At 43.4% G+C, this 26705-nt stretch overlaps 1 protein-coding gene across 2 annotated transcripts; it reads left to right on the top strand.

The window, feature by feature from the left end:
• The first annotated feature begins 8347 nt into the window (after positions 1-8347).
• Positions 8348-25584, top strand: LOC143989426 (uncharacterized). 2 transcript variants are annotated; one of them, XM_077489550.1, is made up of 8 exons: positions 8348-8401; positions 13045-13159; positions 13283-13417; positions 13504-13627; positions 13744-13841; positions 13932-14159; positions 14313-14448; positions 22832-25584. In XM_077489550.1, the coding sequence occupies exons 2-8, from the start codon at positions 13064-13066 to the stop codon at positions 24178-24180; spliced, it is 2166 nt and encodes a 721-aa protein (XP_077345676.1). In that variant the 5' UTR covers positions 8348-8401; positions 13045-13063; the 3' UTR covers positions 24181-25584. The 2 variants fall into 2 exon arrangements, with proteins under 2 accessions (XP_077345676.1, XP_077345677.1); XM_077489551.1 differs by lacking the exon at positions 13932-14159.
• The last annotated feature ends 1121 nt before the right edge of the window (positions 25585-26705 follow it).

The raw sequence follows: 26705 nt of genomic DNA on the forward strand, positions 1-26705 counted from the left end.
ATATATATATATACACAAACAGAAATTATATATAATCAATAATTAAAATGAATTGAAAATGTAATGAATTGTGCATGTGACCCTAATTATATCAAAAAATATTGTAAACAATAAAGTCCATAAATTACTATACAATGTGAAAAGGTAACTTCACTGCAGAGGTATATACGCGACTTCCACCGCAATATCTTGCCCGTCACCATGAAAAGATTGCCTTAGCTGATACACAGATCATGGTGACGGGCAAGATATTGCGGTGGAAGTCGCGTATATACCTCTGCAGTGAAGTTACCTTTTCACATTGTATAGTAATTTATGGACTTTATTGTTTACAATATTTTTTGATATAATTAGGGTCACATGCACAATTCATTACATTTTCAATTCATTTTAATTATTGATTATATATAATTTCTGTTTGTAATATTTTGTATATATATTAAGATTGTCACGGTACATTTATCCAGCACTGCACTTTTTTCTATATATGATTTTATCTGTGCCCCCTATCAGGGTTAGTGTTCAGCTGCAGGACATCTTTCAGAGTTTTTTTTTTTTTTCACTCAATATTTAGCTAAAATAGATTTGTTCACCTAGCGCAAATTTTTTCTTTTAGAATAAACTGTTCTGTTAACTTTGTTCTTTTACAGGTAAGCAACAACAAAGATCTGTGACTTTTTAATGCACTAACCATTTGTATTTAGTTAGTGGTAGGGCTTAACTCCAGCTAGGCAGTATATCTGTGTAAATATAGGCTGGTTCTGACACCTGATATGACCCGGTGCCAGTCCCCAGCCATGTTATAAAAAAATTTTGCACTTGTATTTTTTTTTCCGTATGTAGCCAATCCAACCAAAATGTCAGATCTTCTGGTCACGTAAAGCGCAAAATTTTCCGCATTATCTCAGACATTACAGGTGTTCTACTGCCCAATAATCCAGCCTTGGCACTTCTGAACTTGGGGATCGAAAGCAATTAACTATATCTCATAATATTATTACCCATATTCTACTGGCAGACAGAACCATCATAGTTACCACGGGAAAACTCAGATGGGGCCTAAAACATCAGAATCCATTTTTTCTAATGAGAACCAATTTTGCATACAAAAAAAGCTTTCTCCAAGAGTCTCTAACTCCCCTGTCACCTTTCTGAAATTATGGCAACCCTGGGTAGACTGGTGTATTAATGATAACACTTATTTAAGATGACTACTTTTTGTTGTTTAATTATACTATTGTATTACTACTAAAGTACTGTGACTTATTGGTGTTCTCCTTTCTCTGTATCTTTTGCAAACTGCCTTTGGCAATTGAACCCTTATATTTGTTGTACCTTTTTTGTATGGAAATAAAAACATTTAGAAACTCGAAACTTAAACTCTCTCCAGGTTCCAAAAATCACTTGGCTCCAAGACATGGGTCATCATGCAAGTCTAGTACAGCTTGGAGCCCCTAGTAAATAGTCAGGAAAAATCAAAAAATAAAGAAACTAGTTATGGCCTCAAGACCAAACTATCACCAAACTGGGTCCCTATAAAAACGTATCCCAAAAATCTAGACCAGTGTATCATAAAAAAAACAACTGTGATGGTTTGGTCTTGAGCCCATAACTAGTTTCTTTCTTTTTGATTTTTCACAAATAATATTTTTTTATACTTGTCTAAGGCTGGGTTCACACCTCCAACGGATGCGGCTTGCAGCAGGGGTCTGGTGCGTCCCTGTTCTCCATTTCAGGGATGAATCGGGGCCGAATTTTTGGCTGAATTCAGCCCTGGAATGGAGCCAAAGGCCGCTCCGCAGCCGCAACAGAGATATGTGAACCGGCTCCATAGAGAGCTGGTCAAAATCTGTCATGCGAATTGGAAACCCCCCGCCTCTAATTCGCATAGGAATGCCACATACACATTTCTGTTGCATTGGTGTTTCCCTTTCCCTATCCATTGTTATTGTGGCATACCTTGCTCTTTTTCATGAGAGGGATGGATGTAGCACCCTCCTAGATAGGCTGCTAGGTAAATAGTGTTTGGCTTGCTCTGTAATCAGAGGAACGGTGATTGTGTGCTCTGGTCTATTCAGGGTTTCATAGGCTGGGAGTTTGATTGCTTCCCCCTGCCTCTAGAACACATTTCCAGAGCTTAGGGAGGGATAATTCAAATGTCCAGGCTGAATATTCAACAGGGCCTTGCCAATCCCTGGGGGAGGTGTGTCCAAATGGAGCTAGGGTTGCTGTTAAGTAGCCTGGAGCCCATTGAGCAGAGAACTGTGAGGGAGCTGTCTACTCCTGGAGAACCTCTGGACTGGCTGCTGGACTACTCTTTTATGGACAGTGCCCATGAACTGGAACTGGATCTGTGAGCCTAATTCCTGTGCTGCAGTTTATCCATGGTCTTCAGCTGTGGATGCTTGAACTGTTCCAGTCTGCCTATTTATGCGGCAAATTGTCTTGTGGTCCCCATCTGCAAGAATTCCAACTGTCCTAGTCTACAGAATTGGGCATCGGCTGTCCTAGTCTTCAACTACTTAAAAAAAAAAACCTGACACAACGGCACTGTCGGAAGAGAGCTTTATGTTGTTTACATACACAAATCTCTCTCCTGTCACTTGCTCTGACGATCGGCGGGTTCCGATGATCGGCATGTGCTGGAGCCAGTGACAGCACAGGCGGACGGGTCTATGATATTCCACATAAAAATAGAGATATTAGGTGGCACATAAGGATGGGCTGGCCCCCCCACATGCAATTTTCTGGCCAAAAATCATTCAGGCCAATAGATATTCATTAGATCCAGTAAGATCAAGTGGTTTTAACATTAGATCTCACATCATTTCTGAGATATTCCACATAAAAATAGAGATATTAGGTGGTACATAAGGACGGGCTGGCCCCCCACATGCAATTTTCTGGCCAAAAATCATTCTGGCTTATGGATATTAGATCCAGTAAGGTCAAGTGGTTTTAACGTTTGATTATCCATAATATTAGGGCTATTTGGTAGGGATGCACGGATATCCATACAAGTATCTATATCGGAGCCAATACTGAGCATTTCCACCTGTGCCAGTGAGGAGTGCCATTGAGCATATTGAAGTATGCTGAAATTATGTGAGACATTATCAATGGTTCTTTCAAAGCCTAGTGAAGCCTGAAGCACAGCGTTAAAGGCCAGCGGGAAACTTCAGAGAAGGGCCCCAGTGAAGGAGACAACCGGGTGCCCATCTACAGTAGCTGACTTTAGAACCGACGATGTGAAGAGACAGCAGCGGAAGCCCAAACCCTTGCAGAGTGTCCCAGTTGTTTCCTCCAAGCAACCCAGTGTCCCGTTGCCTTTGACAAATGCTGCCCGACGTCAGAGAATCAATGCACACCAGACTTCCAGAACTCGGCTTAGACTTAAGCCACATCAGAATCTCCGCAAGAAAGGAGCGTGGATACAAGCCACCAAACAGGCCAAGTCCATCACTTCCTCCATGTTCCCTGACAAGCTGGGGGGACCTTATACTGTTCTTCCCATCCAAGTAGAGGTAATCTACACTAAGGCCCTTCTGGATACTGGATCTCAAGTGACCCTTCTCTACAGAGACTTCTATGACAAGCACCCTGTCATTGCAGACGTTGGAAGAGCAGGAGATATAGGACATTGGGACTCAGAACCTTCCCTATGATGGCTATCTACCGGTCAAACTGAACCTCAGTCCCTCCGTGGCTGGGAAAACCAAGACTTTTGACACTCTGGCAGTGGTCTGTCCTCGCTCACCAGGGGCCAGTAAGAGTTCTCTCATCATAGGGGCTAATACTGTTCTTGTCAGAAGGCTGTTGACACCTCTTGTTCTGGAGCCAGGCACTTCAACTACAAGTGTGCACCCCATGCTGGAACAAGCCTACCAGTGCCTGGTACAAGAACAGAAGGCCCCAACTGAAGGAGTGGGAAAGATCTGGCGCTTGGACCGGTGTGAGAAGGTGTTACAGCCTGGTGAGGTGGCCTGTTTATGAGCATCTTTTAAGCTAAATTGGAAGCAACTAGGCCCTTTCATTGTCCTTGAAGCGGACAGACAGACAGAAGACATGGGAGTGGAGATAATTCCTGAGGTGGTTTTAGCCAAAGTGAATATGCTGGCTCAGATGTTGCTGGGACAAGTGAATCTGGCCACCCCAGTCCCACCATCTGATTTGGTGGGGGGCGCAAAGGATGGGATCCCTGTTGAGGAATTCTTTGCAAAGAATACTCATTTTTGTGGTTGAACTAGATGGACTTGTGTCTTTTCAACCTGACTATGTAACTATGTAATACTCCTCTTTCACTGGAATGGAAAGAAAGAGCCAGGACTCAGCTCCTGAGATGGCAGGCTGCATTCTAAAAGAGTGAATTCCATGTGGGGTATGCAAAAAGTGCCCAACACCAGATCCATCTCTTTGAATGCATAAGCCATTCAGGGAAAGAGTTCAATGGTTTACTTGGAGGATCTGCGTGAACAACAGAGTTGAAGAGGGAAGGCATCACCAGAGAGTCCCAGAGTCCATACACTTCCCTGATAGTGGTGGTACAGAAGAAGAATGGGTCGATGAGGCTGTGTATTGACTACCGGACAATGAACTGAAGGACCATTCCATATACCACCCCAAGGATAGAAGATGCCTTGCAGAGCCTGTCAGGAGCGAAGTGGTTCAGCGTGCTGGATTTGAAGAGTGGGTATTACCAAATCCCTATGCACCATGAGAATCGGGAGAAGACCGCTTTCATTACCATATGTCTCAAGGCCTGTCTGGTGCCCCAGCCACCTTCCAAAGGCTAATGGAGAAGACCAAGGGTGACAGGAACCTGATTGAGGTGTTGGTGTACTTAGACGACATCATTGTTTTCGGAAAGACCCTGGAAGAGCACGAAAAGCATCTGGAGAAGGTCCTGAAGAGACTACATGACGAGGGGTTGAAACTGACTTGTAGACTTGGCCTTCGGCACATCCCTCAACCATACCTCAGCAACTTCCCACAGAGGGTATATGAATCGGCTGTGTAGAAGTCTGAAGGACCTACAGCTGGATGAGAAGGTACTGCTGAGAAACCTAGGTGTCCCTGGAAAGCACAAGTTGGCTAACCACTAGATTCACAGCCATATGTAATTTCCAAGCAGCTGCCAGGACTCCCAATATATCAAGTCTGGCCAGAGGGAAGCACATGCCCTCTGAAGACTTGGCATTGCAATAATCTGTTGCCTCTGGCAGAAGCAGTTTGTGTGCCACCACAGCCAGATTCACAGTCCACACACACACACACACACACACACACGGCTTCTCAGAGATCCCGGCCAGTGACTAGATCTCAGTCTGTACCCCTTGCTGAAGATGATGAAAACAGTGTGGATGAAGGCATGGGAATAGTTTCTGTGGCCATTTCAAATGCCAGGGCCTGCCACTCCCCCTCCTTCTCCCAAGGTGACTGACAACGGGATTTTCAGGCCAGAGGCTCCTGAGCTTTTACCTCAAAGTCCACTTTTTGAAGAGTTGGAAGACCCTCAATCTACCCTGCTGACAGCAGCCCCCAAAGACTTGAGGATCCTTCATTGAGGAGGAAACTGAAGCTGATATGCAGGAAGGAGAAGAAGAGGAGACCAGTGTGCCTGTAACCCCAGAGCCTAAAGAACAGAGAAAGATTAACATATGACACTTTGGGTGAAAGCTCTGAGGAGGTTGTTCTCACTTCAAAAAGGACTCTTGCAGCACCTGACCCTTCCACTGCAGATTTGGTGGTGGGGAATACCAACTCACCCCCTGGCACATCCAGCTGGGCCTTTCCCTCCCCTCCTATGCTAATTGATAGGAGGTTCCTCTGCCAGGGTTTTATGCAGATGTAAATTGTATGGTTTCCTGTGCACACTAACCTGTTTTTTTTTTTCTCTGCATATATATTAAAAGCATGTAACAGGTCATAGACTCTTTGGCGGACCACCTTGATAGGGGAGTGTGGAGCGGGGGGCTGCTCTGTGTCCGGCGCCTCCCGCCATCCCTGCTGGCGACCGCCAGAATGAATAGACACTGACAGAAGCGCTCATTGAGGGAGAGTGCGCCTGTTAGTCCCTGTGTTTCTTCTCCTCCCTCTCCTCTTCCTTCAGTGACGAGCGGTGCTCACTCACAGGCATCTGCCCACCCTGCTTTCTCTTCTGTGTCTCTATTGGCAGGGAGAGGGAGCCAGTCAACCAGCAGAGGACCATGGGGCTTGAAGTCCCATCACAAAACGGCCCCGTTGATTTCTACAGGGGGCAGAACTACCAAACCCAGCCTGCTTTGCAAGGACTGGCTAGCTAAAGACTCCAGCTTGTTGGTCTGAGGAGAGATCACTATGAGGCAGGGAGGTGAATGGATATGCAAGGAGAGACTACAGGCACCTGCTAAAGACTCATCCAAAGACGGTTCCAGAGACCATCCAGAGATGGTTAAAGACTGGTGTCCCACCAGAGAGATGCCTTCCGGTGAAGACTGCATGCCTCTTAGGGCAAGAGGCAATCGAGTCGCAAGGTGGCCAGGCGGGCCGATGAAGAACTATCTGCCAAGACATCCTTTTTCTGCCCTGGTGGCAGGACTGGTGAGAGGGCACTTGCCCACTTTACGGACGCACTACCCACTTTTGAACCCCGCAGGCAGACATTATAGTTTGGAAGTGCGAAGAGGACTTGTTACTGCCATATCAAATCCTCTATGCTGACTAATGACTCCCTTTTGTTAGACTGATGATTTATTGTCTTCTATGAGATCCAACTGCTGGTGAAGATATTTACAAGGCTTTTTACTCTGAACACTGTTATCGTATTGCTCTTAAAGGGGACATGTTACTGGTGTCTATATTACCTCATCTCTCATTAGGATTAAAGGTATTATAGGCTGGCCTGGGGTTCCCCTTTAGAAGTGGTAGTACTTACAGCAACCAATAGCCTTCTTGAGGAATCAATTTACTGACTGTCATTGTGTACATTGGTATCCTTTACTTGTTGGTGCTAGTTGTTATTTAACTGCTTTAAGAACTATTTCAACCAAGTCTTGGCTGTTTATCCAGGACTTGGCTGACTAAAGCCCCTTTAAGCGTTTTCTCTTGAGTAAAACAGTTTGAACTGTGTCTGTGTGTCGTTTATTGTGCTATTACACTAACCTTATTTCTAGGTTTGCCAGTAGGGGCTGGGACGATTCTTGGGGTAGAAGGGCAAAGTAACAGACTAAACAAACACAAAGCAGCTCCTACGGGGGGTAGTGCTACACGAATATCCATTAGCCTGAACGATGCTAATGTGAGGGGGCCAACTAGTCCTTATGTTCCACCTAATATCTCTATTTTTATGTGGAATATCTCTGAAATCACATGAGATCTAACGTTAAAACCACTCAATCTTACCAGATCTAACACATATCTATTAGCCTGAATGATTTTTTGGCCAGAAAATTGCATGTAGGAAGACCAACCTGTCCTTATGTACGACCTAATATCTCTGTTTTTATTTGGAACATCTCTGAAATTATATGAGAGCTAACGTGAAAGCCACTTGATCTTACCGGATCTAATGAATATCTATTAGCCTGAATGATTTTTGGCCAAAAAATTCCATGTGGGGGGCCATCCCGTCCTTATGTACCACCTAATATCTCTGTTTTTATGTGGAATATCTCTGAAATTATGTGAGACCTAACATGAAAACCACTCGATCTTACCGGATCTAACGAATATCTATTACCCTGAATGATTTTTGGCCAAAAAAATTCCATGTGGGGGGCCAGCCCGTCCTTATGTACCACCTAATATTTCTTATTTTTATGTGGAATATCTCTGAAATTATGTGAGACCTAACATGAAAACCACTCAATCTTACCGGATCTAACGAATATCTATTAGCCTGAATGATTTTGGGCTAGAAAATTTGATAAGGGGGGGTCAGCCCCCCCTTTATAATTTACTTAATAAGTCTCTAATTATGTGAGATCTAACATTAAAACCATTTGATCTTACCAGATCTAACAAATAGCTCCAAAATAGCTACCTGTTTGGTACATTTTTTGATAAGGGGTGCCAATGAAGGGTTAGTAAACCCCCCCCCCCCCCAGCAAATAACTGTTAATATTGCTTCTTCTGTGTGAGATCTAGCGCAAACAACAATTTATCTAACAAGATCTAACAAAATTAATACGATTTTTCTCAAAAATTTTGATTGGGGGGGCTAACCCGGCAGAGGTCACAAAGCCTTGTTTACACAATTTTTTCCTCTGAGCTCCACAAGGTGGTGATCTCACTTAGACTAAAAATAGTAGTCTCTATGGAATACAGACAGGAAGTGATGTCCGGTATAAATAGGAAGTTCTGGGTGAGAGGTGAGTCGGGAGGAAGTAGAGCGGAGACGTTGCTGGAAGTGGCAGCAGAGGAGGTAATAAGATCTTATTTTCTATTTACACCCACTAACCCCCCCCCCCCCGTCATGTCCGTCCTCTTCCTCCATAGTCACTGTGATGTCTTTTATCTCCAGCAGATGATGATACACACATATATAGTGTGGAAACCTAGATTAACCCCTTCAGGGGCAGAATATTTCCCCTACTTACGGGGTCGGAACATTCCCTTCATTTTGGAGATGTGTCACCTTCTCAATGGAGATGAGATGAACATTCCTGGTTTTCCTGTGCGATGGGAGCATAGAACATAAACAAAGTTCAGGTGCCGAATCTCATCCCCACTGAAGACAAAGGGAGACAAATGTTAAAAAACAGTAATGGACGTTTTCTAGCCTAATAGTCAAGGGATTGTCAGACAAATTAGGCACTAGGCCCTGGCCCTGGGGGACGTGATATCACTGATATTAATAATACTTAAAGGGAAATAATAAAAATGCTAAATTCCTTTAACCGCTTAAGGACCGCCTCACGCCAATGTACGTAGGCAGAATGGCACGGCTGGGCACAAGCACGTACAGGTACGTTGCCCTTTAAGTGCCCAGCCGTGGGTCGCAAGCGCGCCACCGGCGGGGCACTCGCGACCCGGTCCTGAGCTCCGTTGCCGCGGGACCCGCGGACCCGATCGCTGCCGGTGTCCCACAATCGGGTCACAGAGCTGAAGAACGAAGAGAGGTAAGTGTAAACAAACTTCTCCTTGTGCTTCCTACTGAGGCTGTCACTGATCATCTGTTCCCTGTTATAGGGAAAGACGATCAGTGACGTCAGACGCCAAGCCACGCCCCCCTACAGTTAAAAAATAATACACTTAACCCCTACACTGCACCCTAGTGGTTAACCCCTTCACTGCCAGTGACATTTTTACAGTAATCAATGCATTTTTAATTTCACTGATTGCTGTATTAATGCCAGTGGTCCCAAAAATGTGTCAAAATTGTCTGACGTGTCCGCCATAATGTCGCAGTCACAATAAAAATCGCTGAGCGTCGCCATTACTAGTAAAAAAAATTATTAATAAAAATGCCATAAAACTATCCCCTATTTTGTAGACGCTATAACTTTTGCGCAAACCAATCAATAAACGCTTATTGCAATTTTTTTTACCAAAAATATGTAGAAGAATACGTATCGGCCTAAACTGAGGGGAAAAAAAGTTTTTTTTATACATTTTTGGGGGATGTTTATTATAGCAAAATGTAAAAAAAAAAAAAAATAGTTTTTTTCAAAATTGTCGCTCTTTTCTTGTTTATAGCGCAAAAAATAAAAACCGCAGGGGTGATCAAATACCACCAAAAGAAAGCTCTATTTGTGGGAAAAAAAGTACGCCCATTTTGTTTCGGAGCCACGTCGCACGACCACGCAATTGTCAGTTAAATCGACGCAGTGCTGAATCGCAAAAAAGGGGCTTGGTCCTTTAGCTGGAAAATGGTCCGGGGCTTAAGTGGTTAAAAGAGAAGTGGGGGTTTCAAAAAAAAAATAAACATACATACTCACTTAGGTGGATTCAGCTTAAGTACTATATCCAATAATAATGTATTTTGGTTTGTAATGATGAAAAATGTATAATAAAGTAATGAGGAATAAAAAAAAATAAAAATAAAAGGCTATGATGGCATTGATAGTTTCTTTGAAAACTTTGTCTAATGTGCATAAGCGCAGTTGACGTGGTCAACTGACCGAAAGAGACAGAAGGACATTGCGCAGTATTATGACCTGGATTTTTACATGAAGAGTGGTATCAGATTCCACCATCCAAGACTTATATTTGTCAATTCCCAGGAGAATTCAGGTTGTCTTGGATGTCAAAGGCAGTCCAACAACATATTGGGTAACAATTTCATTCTTTTACCATACGTGTTTCCATAATTTTGTCCAACCCCTGTATGTCCAATTGTAGACATTTCTTAAGCGTTTGTTGTGACCCTGAGATTCCCTTACCTCGTTTGAGGCTATTTGTGTTGACAAAGAAAGCTCTACAGGACTGCATCTCTACACCCTACAAACTACTGTTGGATCTTTCTACTTGTACAGTTCCCTATTATATTAGAGAATAGGAGACTGAGTTAGGTTGAAGCCTTCCAGAAAGTAGAATGGATAAAACTACGAAGTTGACTCAAACCTCCAGTGTCAGCATTAGGACACAAGAGTCGTGCTACAAATTTTTATTGCAGTGGTACTGAGTCTTGGATAAACTCTCCCCGAATACGAGGTGGCATCAAAAAGTTTTGAGATTTTTTAACACACTAACAGATGGCAACACAAGGCTGCATGCACAGTCACAGGGAGGACCAACCTTCATAATTCAGTGTGCCAAAAGACATCATCTTATGTACATCGGGAGCTGTGGAACTGGTGCTATTCTGACCACGTGCGTTACCATGTCTGCTTTTTCTTTTACAAAGAATTTTATTAATAACCATAGTAATTTCACAGCTTAACGGCGTAGAGAATACATCATGAGTGAACATAACAGAAGGTTTAGCATCTTATGAATAAAATAAGAACAATAGTAAACCATAGAAAAACAAAACAATAAAAATAAAACAGAGGTTGAAAACAATTGTAAGTTGGAAACATGAAGGTGTTTACACACGCTAAGGTCCCAGGAATGTCTATAGAACCATGTCCGATATTTAACAAATACTTGAAGAGTCTATCTTAATGGGAGCCTAACTGTGAATAGTCCTGGGTATCTATCCATGTAACCAACTCATTCATGACTATGCCCGGTGGCCTGATGGATTCTTAGGTAAGACTGAGAAGTAAGAGGACTGAGAGGGGGGGTTAAAGAAGAAGCAGGGTCTGAGATTAGCAAAGAAGGGAGGGGTCAAAAGGAGGGGGAGAAGGGGGGGGTGGGTCCTCGCTGTGGGGAGTAAGAGCGCATTAGATCCGAAGAAGGGTGGTGTCAAATCTGTTGGGTTAGTATACTCAACCCAGGGCCGCTATACCCATAGGAACTTATCATGGGTGTCCGGAAGGACAGCAGTCAGCTTTTCGTTAACCATTATGTCATCCATTCGGTTTTTAACCGCCTCAAAGCTTAGTACTGGTGTTTTCTCATGCCCTTGCTATCATCAGTTTGGTTGCAGTAAAGAGATGCAGAGCCAGTAGGCGCTCCGGGCGAAGCAGTTCTGCGATCGGGATGCACAGAAGAGTTTCGTATGGGTCTTACCATGTCTGCTTTTTCATCATGGACAGCAAGTTAGAACAAACCTGAGTTTCTCACCAGAAGCAACATGATCATGCTTTTGCACTCACGCTACTCGCCAGACTTGGCTCCTGCGGGCTTTGTCCTTTTCCCGAAGATGAAGATCCAGCTCAAAGGACGATGATTTGACACCATTTCGGAGATCCAAGGCAAATCACAGAAGGTGCTTGACACGCGTCGAAAAGAAGACTTCCATAACACATTACAGAATTGGCAGGAATGCTGGGGAAGCTCTGTATTGCTGTGCAAGGGGACTAGATAAATAAAGTACTTTCTTGTAAATAGATAGAAAGGAACATTTTATACATTTTGGTGGGAATACCCCATTATTAAGCCATACTGGATGGATATTCAAAATACTTCAGACCACTCTGCATTCCCCCATACCCCTAATCTCTTCAACTCTTTCAAACAATCCAGCTTTAGCTCTCAGTAATGGTTGGAGGACAGCAAATAGAAGAGGCCCAAATTGGGAGAAACGAGGAAGGGTTTTCCAGCAATTAAAAACGAGAGTATAGCTGTCTGAAACAAAACTTACCAATGGTAGGACAGTATGTAGTCAACTTGATTAGGATTTAAATTTGGGGACACAAGGCAAGTGTTCTCCTGCACTAAAAATTACAGATTGGTGGCTGAGATGCACCTTCTTGGGAACTTTTGAAAGTTAGTAGCCTTCAGAATAAGGGTGGGTCAGGGAACAGAGCATAGTCTGAGGCATCTAGTGTTATGCTAAATGGTGGGTCTAGCAAGCAAAAATAAAAATGTAAATACCTCCCCGCTGACCTCACCACTGAACGCTGCTTAGAGACTACAAGAGAGGCCATAGTTGTAGAGATTAAGATTAGCTTGTTGTTTAGGTGAGACGATGAGACCCCTTTCACACTGGGACGCTTTTCGGGCGCTTTAGCGCTGGAAAGAGCCTCAGCTAGGCGCCTGAAAACCGCCTCCCATTCATTCTAGTGTGACTTTTCACACTCGGGCGCTGCGCCTGCGGGACATTATGAAAAGTCCTGCAAGCAGCATCTTTGGGGCGGGTTGGGAGCGCTGTATTTAGCGCTCTCAAAACACTCTGGCCAATGGAATGAATGTGCAGTGCTTTAAAGCACCGCAAAATGGGAGTTTTTAACCCTTTTTCTGGGGTTAAAAGCGCCCCGCTTGTGGCTGAAAAGTGGTGCAAAAGCTCTGCTAAATCGAGCGGAGCTTTTGCGCTAATGGCTGGAGCTTTGAGTGTGAAAGCACTCTAAGAGAGAGAACAAAAATAAACATCCCAATAATATGGACAGGGCTACAGATGTGTAAGAGCAGCAGTGATAATCATGCAGGAACAACTGTCAGCCTATTAAGCGCTTAGATCCCCATCCTAATATTGTACAAAAAATACCATCCAGATAATTCTCTGATATCTGTCTACAGAGAAACCCACATAGATCACATGACCAGATCAATGAGGATGGAGAAGGGCCAGAGTCACATGACTGAGAGGATACTAAACCTCACCCTGGAGATTATCTACTTGTTGATCGGAGAGGTGAGGAGGATTCTGGGAGATCACATGACATCATTCTTATCTCTAGAAATAAAACACAGACCTGACCAGAGAGGTGAGGAGCATTCTGGGAATGTGACATATTACTGTTTTTGTTGAATACAGAGTTTTCCTCCTGTGAAGTCTGGAGATCATTTCACTATCACAGTGCCTCCACCTCACTCCCTGACACCTGAAATAAACAGCAGTAAGAAGATTCTTGAAGTCGCCAAGAAGATGATGGAGCTGCTGACAGGAGAGGTGAGCGGTGCCGGGAATTCTGGGACATTATCCAGTAACAGACAAGGGATGTGTCTGGATGGTGACTGTATCATTGTGTGTGTCAGGTTCCTATAAGGTGTCAGGATGTCACTGTCTATTTCTCCATGGAGGAGTGGGAGTATTTAGAAGGACACAAGGATCTCTACAAGGACGTCATGATGGACAATCAGCCGCCCCTCACATCACCGGGTAAGAGGAGACTTTATTGTAAAGGAGAGAGCAGTACGGAGGGTCCACCTAGATCCCCCATCATCTGATAAACACATAGAAACAATGTATTCAGTCAGTGTGTGTGTTTCCTACAGATGGATCCAGTAATGGGAACCTACCAGAGAGATGTCCCCGTCCTCTGTATTCCCGGGATTCCACACAGGAAGGATATACCATCCCTCACCATCATCAGGTAGATGAGGAACAATCACTGATAGTATCATTAGGATCTGTACATTATCTGCATTGTTACAATTGATGTCATTTTTATTATATATTTTAGAGTGGACACCCGAGAGAGTCTAAAGTTGATATTAAAGAAGAGATAAAAGAGGAGGATGATGAGGATGGGGTGATGGAGGAATCAGAGTCTCTAAAAGGACACAAAGATCTGTACCAGGACACCATGGTGGAGTCATCCAGTTACAGAAACCCACCAGAGAGATGTCCCCGTCCTCTGTATTCCCGGGATTCCACACAGGAAGATCACACCACCCCCCACCATCATCAGGTAGGTGGAGTTGAGGGTCAGGAACATAAAGTGATTGAACACTGACATGTGGAGACGATGTGTGGACTCTACAAGATGATATTTTCTATGTGATCTCACATCATAAATACTTCTATGTTACGGATGTTATTTTCTGCCATTCTGTTGGTTTAGGGTGAAGATCTGATGAACATGAAAGTTGAGGGTGAAGTAGAAGAGACGTATGTGAGGGATGATCAGCAATATACGGAGGAGGCTGGAATGATGAGGAGATTCAAAGAAGAGGACACTCCTACAGAGATCAGCACAGGTGAGCCATAATATATTCTTCTCTTATTTCTACTCTGTTATTGCACACTGATTGGTCCAGAGTAGGACGGGAGATGAGTGACATCAGCCAATAATAGGTTGATAATATTCCCTGATACCCATCCTGCACATTATTTCTTCTCTTCTCTCAGGTAAATCCCCTTCTCTGTGCTGCAGACACAATTTATATACTCAAACATTATTTATGTAGATTCTGAGGTTTGTCTTTCTTCTTTGGGATGACTTTAGCTTAATGTTAACATAAAACTCGTCTTGTTGGGATAAAAAGTAAGAAGTAGAGATGGGCTTTAGGCTTGGTGCGAATCTTGCATATTTGATATTGTCAAAACAACCAGTAGGTCAATGCTGAGATAGTGGCTAACACGTAAAAAAGTGTGGGGTCCTCCCCAAATATCATGCAAGTCTTTTCAGGTCTGGTATGAATTTGAGGGGGGACCTCACGAAAATAAATTGGTGCCCCATCCAAATTCCTAACTCGACCATACAAAATTGTGAAGTCCCCCCCATAACCTATACCAGACTTATCAAAAAGGGGGGTGTCAATGGGCCCCTTATTTTATTTTTTATTTATTTATTTATTTATTTTTTTTTGCTACGTCAGCGAATTTATCTGCGAGGGCAAATCAACTTAACGTTCATTTTGTTATCCTCGTTTTCACATCATTGTAGCTCATCTTTTACATTAGTATTACAAACAACAATCTTTATTCATTTATATGTTTTTAAAAAAGAAGAAAGAAAATAGAGCCCAATTATCCTATACTCTCCCTAGTATTTAACCCAAACCCACCCTCGTCCTGCTTCTTCCCATTATTTACCCTCCCCCCCAATCCCCCCCCCACCCTCTTTTGTTACCTATGCGGTTGGAAGAAAGGAAAAGGAAGCCCGGAGCATGCAAAAAAAAAAAAAAAACGCTACACGTCAGGCCCCCATCAGGCATCACCCCTTTATCCCTTTATATTCTAACCTGCTCAACATAGCTCCAAGTTTTTTTAAACTTTTTCCATTTCTGCCAACAATCTATTGCCAGATCTTTATCCTCGTATCTATCCCTGCGTCTAACCATTTGGTATGTTTCTTCTACAGCGTCAATCCATTCCCAAATTGGAGGGCTTTCCTCTTTTTGCCAGTTCTTAGGGATCACTCTTTTGGCAGCATTCAAAAGATGCGGGACTAATGACTCTTGATATTTTTTTATTTCCCCTTTAGTGCCGTGGAATAAAACAGTCCATGGATCCTCCGGGACTGCAATATTCGTAATTTCTTTGACATAGTTTAATATCTTCTTCCAATATATGTTAATTTTTGGACAACTCCACCACAGGTGAGTCATCGTCCCTGCCACTTTACACCCTCGCCAACAGTCCCCTGACCTGCTCGGTTGAAATTTATGGATCTTATCTGGTGTTGCATACCATCTTGAAATGCATTTATAATTCATTTCTGCAGTATAGCTATCTGCTGCTGATCTATGTACCAATTTAAATTTTTTTCCCAATGTGCCTCTATCACATAGTGAACCTATTTCCCTTTCCCATTTTTGTATATACGGGGGGCTCTCCAGCCCCTCCCCCTCGGTCAGAAGCCCATACAGCCTAGAGACAATCCTCTTTGGGTTATCTGATAGACACAACTTCTCCAATGGAGAAAGCTCGTTTTCCTTTTTCAATGGCTGCGGTAGACTTCCCACAAAGTGAGCCAGCTGGAGATACCTCCACTCATCTACTTTCCCTATTTCCCCTTTATATTTTAACTCATAAAGTGACTTCATCCTCCCATTTTTTGTGATATCTTTTACACACACCTTCCCCTTATTTAACCAATTCCCACTATTAATTTTTAATCCAGGAGGGAAATATTCATTTTCATTTAGCTCAATAAGTGGTGAATTATACAGACCATTCAATTTCTTGTATGCCCCGTTCCAAACCTTCAGTGCATTTAGTGTCAAAACATTAATATTTACATCTAGTGTCCTATACTTTGGTGGGTTCCACACTATTTTATTTAACTGTACCTTACTAAAAGTGTTCTCTATATCTATCCATCTCTTCTCCTTATTGTTCCCCCTAACCCACTCCACCACTCTTGACAGCACAATAGCTTTATAGTATATCTGAATATCGGGGACCGCTAACCCCCCTTTTCCTTTACTTCGTTTTAATGTGGTAAAGGGTATTCTTGGTTTCTTATTATTCCAGATAAAATCCATTATCAAGGATTTCATCTTAGAGAAGTAATACTTTGGGATTGCTAAGGGGATCATCTGTAGTTTATATAATATTTTTGGCACAATATACATCTTCAATGCGCAGATACGTCCTAACCAGGACAATGATCTGTTAGCTAATCTTTTGCTTTCTTTCTTAATATCTTCTAATAGGGGCAGATAGTTTAGTTTATACATCTTCTCTATCGTGGCCGCTAATTTTATTCCAAGATAATTCAATTCTTTCCGCCAGGGGGACTCAAACTTTTTTTGAAGCTTCTCTTTAATCTCTAATTTACCCATGTTTAAATTAAGGATCTCTGATTTTGCCTGATTGATTTTAAAGTTCGAGAGTAGGCCATATTGTACTATTACTTCCATTAGTTTAGGCATAGAAACCCCGGGGTTATTGATGTAAAATAAAATATCATCTGCAAAAGCAGCTAATTTATGTTCTTCCTTCCCTATTTTAATTCCGCTAATCTGTGGGTCATTACGGATCGTGGCAAGCAGTGGTTCCAGGGATAAAACGAATAACATAGGTGACAGCGGGCATCCCTGCCTCGTTCCGTTTTTTAACTCGAAGGATGAGGACATCAAACCGTTAACCCTAACCTTTGCGGTAGGGTGACTATATAGTGTCCCTATTCTCTTGATCATTTTGGGGCCTACCCCCATCGTTTTCAACGTCTGAAGCATAAAGCCCCAGTTCACTCTGTCGAAAGCCTTCTGGGCGTCAATCGACCAGAGTAGACTGGGGCCCCCCACCCTAATTCTCTGGGTCAATAGGAGCACCGTTCGCACACCATTGTCCTTTCCTTCCCGCCCTGGTATAAAACCCACCTGGTCTGGGTGAATCAGTGTGCCCATCATGGCCTTCATTCTTCCCGCCAGCACTTTAGCAAAAAGCTTTACATCAGCATTAAGTAAAGAAATAGGCCTATAATTAGGGCACCTTGTCTCATCCTTCCCCTCCTTCCGAATTATAGTTATATTAGCAGACGCTGCCTCTTTACTCAACTCATAATCCACTCCCAGTCCATTCATATAGCTACATAAGTGTGGAATTAGTATTTCTTTATATTTTTTATAGTAGTATCCCGTAAACCCATCCGGGCCTGGGCTCTTCCCCAAGGCTGATTCCATAAGTGCCCTTTTTAATTCCTCCTCTGTTATGGGTTTGTCCAGATCTTCCTTATCTACTTCCGTGATTTTTGTTAACTGAGCCTTTCCTAGAAACTCTTCTCTTTGTGCCTCCTTATCCTCCCCCGCAAGTCCCTCTGGCTGCTCAACTGAGTATACTTTCTCATAATAATCTTTAAATGTTTCTGCTATCTCAGATGATCTAAAAACCACTTCACCCTTTCCTGAATGAATCTTTTCTATAAAGTTCCTAGATTTTTCCTTTTGTAACTTTCTTGCAAGGTATTTGGTGGGTTTATTCCCCCCATGATACCTGTCTCTGGTTCTCTGACTGAGGGTTTTTTGAGTTTCTTGTTCCAATAAAATTTTCAGTTCTTCCCTCTTGGCTATTAATTTTGGGAGGATCCTTTTATCTTGATTCCCACTTTGTTTATGTTGTTTTTCTATTATATGTAATTCCTCCCGTATGGTTCTTATTTTACTTAATCGTTCTTTTTTTTTTCTAGCTCCCTTGGATATCAGGATACCCCTGATATAAACTTTGTGGGCCTCCCATAAGCTTTGCCTTGATACCTCTTATCCATTATTATTTATAGCAAAATATTGTTTTATTTCTTTCTCGATCTCTTTTCCTACCTCATCATCTTGGAGTAAACCCTCATTCAGTCACCATGAGAAAGGTATCCTTTCCTCTCCTTTTGCTACCATCTTCATTACCACCGGGGAATGGTCTGAAATAGTGGTTGTCTCAATCCTAGTCTCTATAATTCTTTCCAAAATTCTATGTTCCACATATATATAATCGATCCGGGAATACGTCCCGTGCACAGGGGAATAAAACGTATAATCTTTTTCATTTTGGTGTTGTACCCGCCATGCATCCACTAATTGGGATGCATGTAGTTTTTGTTTAGTTCTTTTAAGTTGAATCCTACTAGTCCCCTGTGCACAGGACGTACTATCCAAACTTGGTTCTATACTAAAATTCATGTCTCCCATCAAAATTACCGGACCTTTCTTAAAGTCCATCAATTTAACCAGAAAGTTGACTAGGTATTTTGCGGAGTCACGATTAGGTGCATATAGATTAGCTAAGGTACACTCCATTTCTCCTAGTTTCCCTTTTAATACCAAGTACCTTCCCTCAGGGTCAACTAGTCTGTCCTCCAACTTGAACTGCACCTTCCTTGCAAATCCTATAGCCACTCCCCTACTTTTATTTGTTATGGCATCGCCGTAGTACCAAACTGGGAATTCTTTGGAATATAATTTAGTATTAGCTTCATGGGCAAAATGGGTTTCCTGTAGACTAATCACATCTACTTTATAGTAATGGAGCTCTTTTAAGATCTTATGCCTCTTGCTTGGGGTATTCAGCCCTTTGACGTTATACGTCATAAAATTTATGACCGACATCTAGTGACTCCCTTTTAATCCTGTCGCTTCTCCCTCCTCCCCTGAACCTCCGTCCCCCCCTTCCCCCGCATAGGTTTTTCCCCCCTCCCCCGGCCCAATGTTGGCCTTTAACTCGCCGATGGCTCTATAGTACTTAACCATCCTTGAGTCTCCTCTCCAGGGTACCCCCACATGCCTGCCCTGTCCTCCCTCCCGGCCCCCAACTTACAAAGGGGGGACCGGGAGGGAGGACCGTAGCTCCTTAGTTTTCCTATACTCCGCTCCACCCCCCTCCCTCACCCCCCCCCCCCCCCCACCCGGGTAGGTCCGGGATCCGCAGATCAAGTTTTTTACAGAAATTCTCTAATTCCTCCGGGAATCTCAGCCTAGCTGACACCCCGTCCCCCAGTCCAATTAAACATGAGGGGAATCCCCAGTTATATTTAATATTTTTTTTCTTCATTTCTTCCAGCAATGGTTTCAATAATCTTCTCCTGGTCAATGTCTCGGGGGCCAAATCCGTGAAAACCTGTAACTCTGTGTCCATATATAAAGGGCCCCCCCCTCTCCTCAGCTTCACCCTGATATCTTCTTTGTCCTTATAGAACCTGAATCTCACAATGATGTCCCTGGGTCTACTAGCCCGTTATTCCTCCATTGACCAATCCGGTGTATTCTCTCAATTGCTGGAAATTCCTCCTTCCCTTCTTCCAGGAATGGGTCGAATATTGTTTTGATAATTTTATTTAAATCTTCCCCTCTGGCTTCTGGCACTGATCGAATTCGCATATTTTTCCGCCTGTTGCGGTTTTCCTGGTCTTCTAATCTATATAGAAGATCCCTCTGATTTTGCTGGGAGAATTTAACCTTTTCCTTCAAATCTCTGACCTCCTGGGCCAGATTCTCTACCCTTTCCTCCGTCACCTCCACTCTTTTTAACAGATGTCCCAGGTCCACCCGCAGCAGGTTTATATCTGTCTTAATTGACTTTTCCATTCGTGCAAACATTTCTATCAGATCGCCTTTTGTTAGTGTTTGATCCTCCGTTCTTCCTTCCTCCAATTTACTTGTTTCTATATCACTCCCATTTCCTAATTCTTCTAAGGACTGATCTGGGGTTTCCCCAAGTTTATCTTCCCGCCCCTTTCTCCTCATAGTCTTAGGGTGTTGATGTCTGGTACTTTCCTGGTCTCTGGGGCTCAAGCCCTGTGTCATAAACTGTCTTATTGAACTCTCATTCCCTCTGTCTTTTGGAATTTTCAGGGGCCCTCCCTTTGTTTTGCTTGTTGGCTTACTCATTGTTGATTTCTTTCCTTTTCTTGTTCGCTTCCCCAGTTTCTTCTCAGGTGGGCTAATCTCCCCTTCTAGGACCAGTTTATTTGTGAAGATATTATCCCAGATTTTCCCGTTTCCCTTCTAATTACAGGTTCCTGAGCCTACGGGTTTGTTTGCTACAAGGTAATTTGCTTATTAATTCCCCTTCTGTGCTCCACAATCTTCTTAATGAGCAGGTGTTTAAGCTTTTATTACCTGGTTCTTTAATAATCAGTCCTTACGCAGTTATTTTTACATGTTTTGGCTCAATTAGAAATCTTGGAGGTTCTGTTCTTTACAGTTATTTATATTTATTTAGCCCCAACTTCCAATGAACCTCTCTATAGTTCGCTTGTTTTCACACACCGATTCGCCCCTATTTCCTTCTCCTCCTCAAATCACATTCGATGTGGAAGGGTTTTATATACCCCATATAAGCTCTCAATTCATCCAGTAGGAGGTAATATTCCCACTACACACCTCCTCCAGTTAGATTGGTGATTGTCACATTAATACTTCTCCAAGCTCATATTTCATTCATGCTTCCCTGCCTCAAAAAACATAGGGGAAAGCTCAGAGCCTAGATGGTGTAGGACAAAGTTTGTATACCTTTAACTTCTCCTTTAAGGAAGCTACTTCACCTTGCTCTCACAGACTGATTTGAAGATGTCCACAACAGGGAGAAAAAAAAAAGGAGCATTTGTTTGTTTTATATTGGAGGAGAGAAAGTAGGGTCTTACCAGTCTTTCCAGTTTTATCCAATAGCCAACGAGTCTCTCAGGTCCCCCTGACATTTGCTCATACCTTGCTATGCTGCATTTCATCCAGGGGAAAAAAAACTTTATCTTGACCTGGTCTTTTTCTCTCTCCAGTCGTCTGATCCCAGGCATGCATTTGTCCTCAGCCTCTGTAACATAGGTATGATAAACCCGCAGATGGAGGGGGGGAGGGAGAGAGGGAGGGGGGGGGCGGGAGGAAAGAAACACACGGACCCGAAGTCACCTCACCGCTCCGATGACAAGCCTCTCCACTTTCCTTCTCCGGAGCGCGGGGTCGAACCCCGCGTCTCTTCCGACGGTGCTGGCAAAATCGTCCGGTCCGCGTCCCGCTCGGAGCCTCTCACGCTCCGATGTTCACCGGCCTCCGTGCTCCTTCCCTCTCGGGCTTCCGCGCCTGCATGTCGGCTCCTCCCCCCTGGTCAGAGGTCGCGGCGTCAGCTCGTCATGACGCTCAGATGTCAATGGGCCCCTTATTTTAAAGGGGCTTTCGTGTTAAAAATAAGCTCCTTGCCCCCAGACCCCCGCAACCACTGGGCCAGGGTTGTGAGGAAGAGGCATTTGTCCTCATGAACAAGCAGACAAGGTTTTTTGCCAGTGGGGTGTTAAGGGCATGTGGCCTGATATGGGGGGGGGCATATGCTCGCTCCCCCCCATTCCTGACCGGCCAGACTACATGCTCAGATAAGGGTCTGCTATGGTATTTGGGGGAGACCCACACCATTTTTTACCTTTTTTTTGTGTGTGGGGCCACTCTTGACATCTATACCACTCCCTCATTAGGGTTAAAGGTCTGATATGTCTTTTTAGAGAAACCCTAAAGTTTTTTTTTTTTTACATGGGGTTACCCATTAATATCTATACAAGACCCTAATCCAGGATAAGGGTCTGGTATATCTGGGATTTCTTTTAATTTTCCACAAGTCAGTGCCCTATCTCCTTTCATTTTTTAATCTTTTGCCTATTAGTGTGGATAATACCAATTATTGATTTCTATGATTCTGAATCCCACTGAAATCAATGGGAGCTGATTTTGGCATCTGAACTTAGGTAAAGTTTTCCAAATGCACCACAAACCAAACCCAGGTGTTCTGCCCATCATAAGTAAGGAGTAACATCAAAAACATAAACAAGTATTTCTAGGAGAAAATACTGCTGCCAGCACCATCCAGTGCTGCTTATCACCAAAATCCCAGGCCTGTGGTCACTAGTTGTATGCTAAAGGGTCTGCAAAACCGAACCTCTACATTATCAGGGATCACATGACCCAGTGCCTAGGTTTGTGGTTGTGTGAAGAGCATGTACCTCCTAGTCCTCATTGGTTCCTGCTCTTCTGACAAGGTTGTGTAAATGTAGAAGTGATCTGGTAAGAGGAAGAAAGGTCCTTTTACGTAAGAGGGGAAGTCACAGCTGGTTGGTTGGGACATCCAGAGACGCTCACTAAAATTTACCTGATCCAGATGTAATCTTGATATAAATAATCTAATCCTCTTGTATTTATTATTCATGTTTTTATATTTTTCCAGGACACTCCATGGAGCAACCCTCAAAGGATCGTCTCACTTTATCTCTAAGTTTTAAAATGGAAGATGGGGACATCACAAGAGATTGTGCAGAAGAGATGATAACCTCGGCTTTCAATGGTGGACTTCACAGTGTGGATGAACTACTAAATCCCTCTGACTCTGAACAACCTTATACTGTGAGGGTTGGTGCCGGAATTCAGGGGGAGGAAATATATTCCATTACTGAATGTGGGGAAAGTTTTAGCTCTGAATCAAGTCTTCCTGTACATCAGAGATCGCACACGGGTGGAAAACTGCATTCTTGTTCTGAGTGCGGGAAATGTCTTCTCTATAGATCAGAACTTATGATACATTACAGATCTCACACAGGTGAGGAGCTGCATCCCTGTTCTGAGTGTGGAAAATGGTTTACACGGAATTCAGACCTTGTTAGACATCAGAGATCTCACACAGGGGAAAAGCCATACTCTTGCTCTGAGTGTGGAAACTGTTATACACGTAACTCGGACCTTCTTAGACATCAAAAATCTCACACAGGCGTGAAGCCTTTTTCCTGTTCTGAGTGTGGGAAATGTTTTTCAGAGAAGTCCAGTCTTTACAGACATCAGAGGATTCACACGGGGGAGAAGCCGTTTTCCTGCCTTGAGTGTGGGAAATGTTTTTCACAGAAATCAGACCTTGTTATACATCAGAGATTACACACAGGCGAAAAGCTTTATCCCTGCCCCGAGTGCGGAAAAAGTTTTCCATGGAAATCGCACCTTATTAATCATCAAAGATCTCACACAGGGGAGAAGCCGTATTTCTGTCCTGAGTGTGGAAAATCTTTTTCACAGAAGTGTAGGCTTACTGCACATCAGATATGCCACATGCAAGAAAAGGTGTTTTCCTGCCCTGAGTGTGGGAAATGTTATCCACGGAAAGCAGACCTTGTCAAACATCAAAAATCTCACACGGGGGAGAAGCCGTATTCATGCCCTGAATGCCGGAAATGTTTTACAGGGAAACCAGAACTTGTTAAACATCAGAGAATTCATACGGGGGAGAAGCCGTATTCCTGCCCGGATTGCGGAAAAAGTTATACACAGAAGTCAGACCTTGTTATACATCAGAGATCTCACACGGGGGAAAGGCCGTATTCCTGCTCTGAGTGTGAAAAATGTTATGCACGGAAATCAGAACTTGTTATACATCAGAGATCTCACACAGGGGAGAAGCCGTATTCATGCCCTGAGTGCAGGAAATGTTTTTCACGGAAGTTCTATCTTTCTGAACACCAAAAAAAACACAAAAAAAATTATATTTCTCATTATAGTGTAGAATCAGGTTTCAATTTCAGTACAGATTAATAATCCAGTATCTCTCATACGACAAGCCGACACCAGGTCCGCCTGCGGCACCAGACATAGAAAAATAATATTATCAAAGTTTTTGTGTTTATGTTATGCTTAACCGCTTGCCGACCAGCCGCCACCATTATACTGCGGCAGGTCGGCACAATCCCGTGAACTGTCGTAGCTATACGCCGGCTCGCGGGATCGGGGTAGCAGGCTCACACGTGCCCCCGGAGGTGCGCACACGCTGCACAGCAGGGGTGCCGATGCTCATGGCCGACGGTCGCAATGACTGCCTTCCATGAGCATTTGCGAGCAGGAGGGAAAGAACACAGAAGTGTGTGTGTAAACACAGAAATCCGTGTTCTGCTCTGTGAGGAATGACAGATCGTGTGTTCCTATTAGGTAGGAACGACGATGCGTCACTTCCTCTAGTCAGTCCACTCCCCCTTCAATTAGAAACACGTAGCAGGGAACACAGCTAACCCCTTGATTTTTACAGTAATCAATACATTTTAATAGCACTGATCGCTGTATAAATGCCAAAGGTCCCAAAAATTTGTCAAAATTGTCCGATGTGTCTGCCATAATGTCACAGTCACGATAAAAAACACTTTTTTTAAATAATAAAAATGCTATAAATCTATTCCCTATTTTGTTGACGCTTATAGCGTCTTGCGCAAACCAATCAATATACGATTATTGCGATTTTTTTTTTTTTACAAAAAATATGTAGAAGAGTATATATTGTCGCTCTTTTTTTGTTTATAGTGCAAAAAATAAAAACCGCAGAGGCGAATCAAATACCACCAAGAGAAAGCTCTATTTGTGGGGGGAAAAAAGTATGTCAATTTAGTTTGGGTGCAACGTTGCACGACCGTGCAATTGCCAGTTAAAGCGACGCAGTGCCGAATCGCAAAAAATGGCCTGGTCATTCAGCAGCCAAATCTTCCGGGGTTAAAGTGATTAAAAAAGATCTATGTAAGGCTTGAAATGATGCAGCTAGGGATGAGCTTGGTTCAGATCTAAAACCAGTTCCCCCCCCCCAACTCGTGGAAAGTTGCCACATCATCGATCGAAATCCTTACCTGCACAATGAGCTGTGGGTGGGGGGGGGGATTCCTTGGCCTGTAGCTGCACCTACCAAAGTGGGGGTGCTCATGACATCATTGACCTAATACTGTCACATGACCATATTAAGTCAATGTCAAACTCCTTGTATGGCTATGTGGCCGTATTAGGTCAATGATGTGCATCCCCACCAATTTGTATATGTGCAGCTGCATTGTGGGAAATCTTCGAGTCCACAGCTTTTTGGCCCAGCAATTCAGCTAACTTCCAAGTTCAGACTGTTACATACGTTCATCTCTAGTTGCTGATTGTTTAATGGATTTTATAAAGTATGCTGCATTGTCACCATATGAATAAGTTTGGATAAGCCTGCATTTATTTTCCTACAAAGAACACCATTCCTGAATGAAGGTATGGAAGGTATAGAGCCATACTAAACAGGACTTGTTGTTTATCCTCCTGTGAGTGCGATGGTGTGACTGTCTATTGGGTATAGTATGAAGACCAATCAAGCTCCAAGATGAGGGTAAATCAACTCCATGATGTACAATGAGGGTTCAAGTCAAACTAGGACTTTTAGTTTTAGCCCTTGTACACACGGTCGGACATTCCGACGGAAAATGTCTGATCGGACCGTGTTGACGGATAATCCGACTGTGTGTGGGCTCCATCAGACTGTTTCCGTCGGATATTCCGACGGACAAAGTTTTAGAGCTGGGCTATAAAACTTTCCGACAACATGATCCAATCGGACTTTGTCCGATTTTGTGTAGAGGAATCCGATCGGACAAAGTGCCACGCATGCTCAGATCAAATTCCTAGACCAAAGCTATTGGCTACTAGCCTGAACGTAGTCCCGTCGTAACGAAATAACATCATCGCATTCTGAATGATCGGATTTTTCGACAACTTTGTCCGACCGTGTGTATGCAACACAAGTTTCAGACAAAATCTGATGGATTTTGTTGTCGGAATGTCCGACCGTGTGTACACGGGCTTACAGGTATAGAAAGGGATGCTAGCGTGGCGGTACTACACGCAGTAATAAGTGACAAGTGTGTCTTATCACTGATAGGTGTCAGGAGTCTGCTTGTCAGTTTTGCACACAGAGGCTGACCAGCTAAAATCTTTTGAGGCACACCCACCCAGGCGGTGGTGGTAGGGGCCAGGCTCAGACACTACACACAGGTGTGGGATCTTTGGGTGGTATCCACTGTTTAATTTGGCCATCGGTGGCAGTTCAAGGGCAAACACCCAAGCGATCATTTCAGATCAACCAAGCTTCCCTCAGATCAGAGGAGATGAAAGATAATGGTCAAATGGAAGTGCCATTATCTCAGCAGGGCAGAGGATTCTACTCCAGTGTTTCTCAACTCCAGTCCTCAAGGCACCCCAACAGGTCATGTTTTCAGGCTTACCCTTATTTTGCACAGGTGATGTTATCAGTTTCACTGCCTCGGTAATTACCA

The sequence above is a fragment of the Lithobates pipiens genome, unplaced genomic scaffold, assembly GCF_037356315.1.
Source record: "Lithobates pipiens isolate NorthernLeopardFrog02 unplaced genomic scaffold, aLitPip1_a1.2 Scaffold_18, whole genome shotgun sequence".
In the NCBI taxonomy this organism is placed as follows: Eukaryota; Metazoa; Chordata; class Amphibia; order Anura; family Ranidae; genus Lithobates; species Lithobates pipiens.

What these genes read in the sequence shown, in the direction of transcription:
- LOC143989426 (XM_077489550.1), top strand. Translation starts at nt 13,064, where the DNA reads ATGACCAGATCAATGAGGATGGAGAAGGGCCAGAGTCACATGACTGAG. An exon ending in TGGAGCTGCTGACAGGAGAG is followed by an intron (nt 13,418 to 13,503) that starts GTGAGCGGTGCC and finishes TGTGTGTGTCAG; the next exon opens with GTTCCTATAAGGTGTCAGGA. An exon ending in TCCTACAGAGATCAGCACAG is followed by an intron (nt 14,449 to 22,831) that starts GTGAGCCATAAT and finishes ATATTTTTCCAG; the next exon opens with GACACTCCATGGAGCAACCC.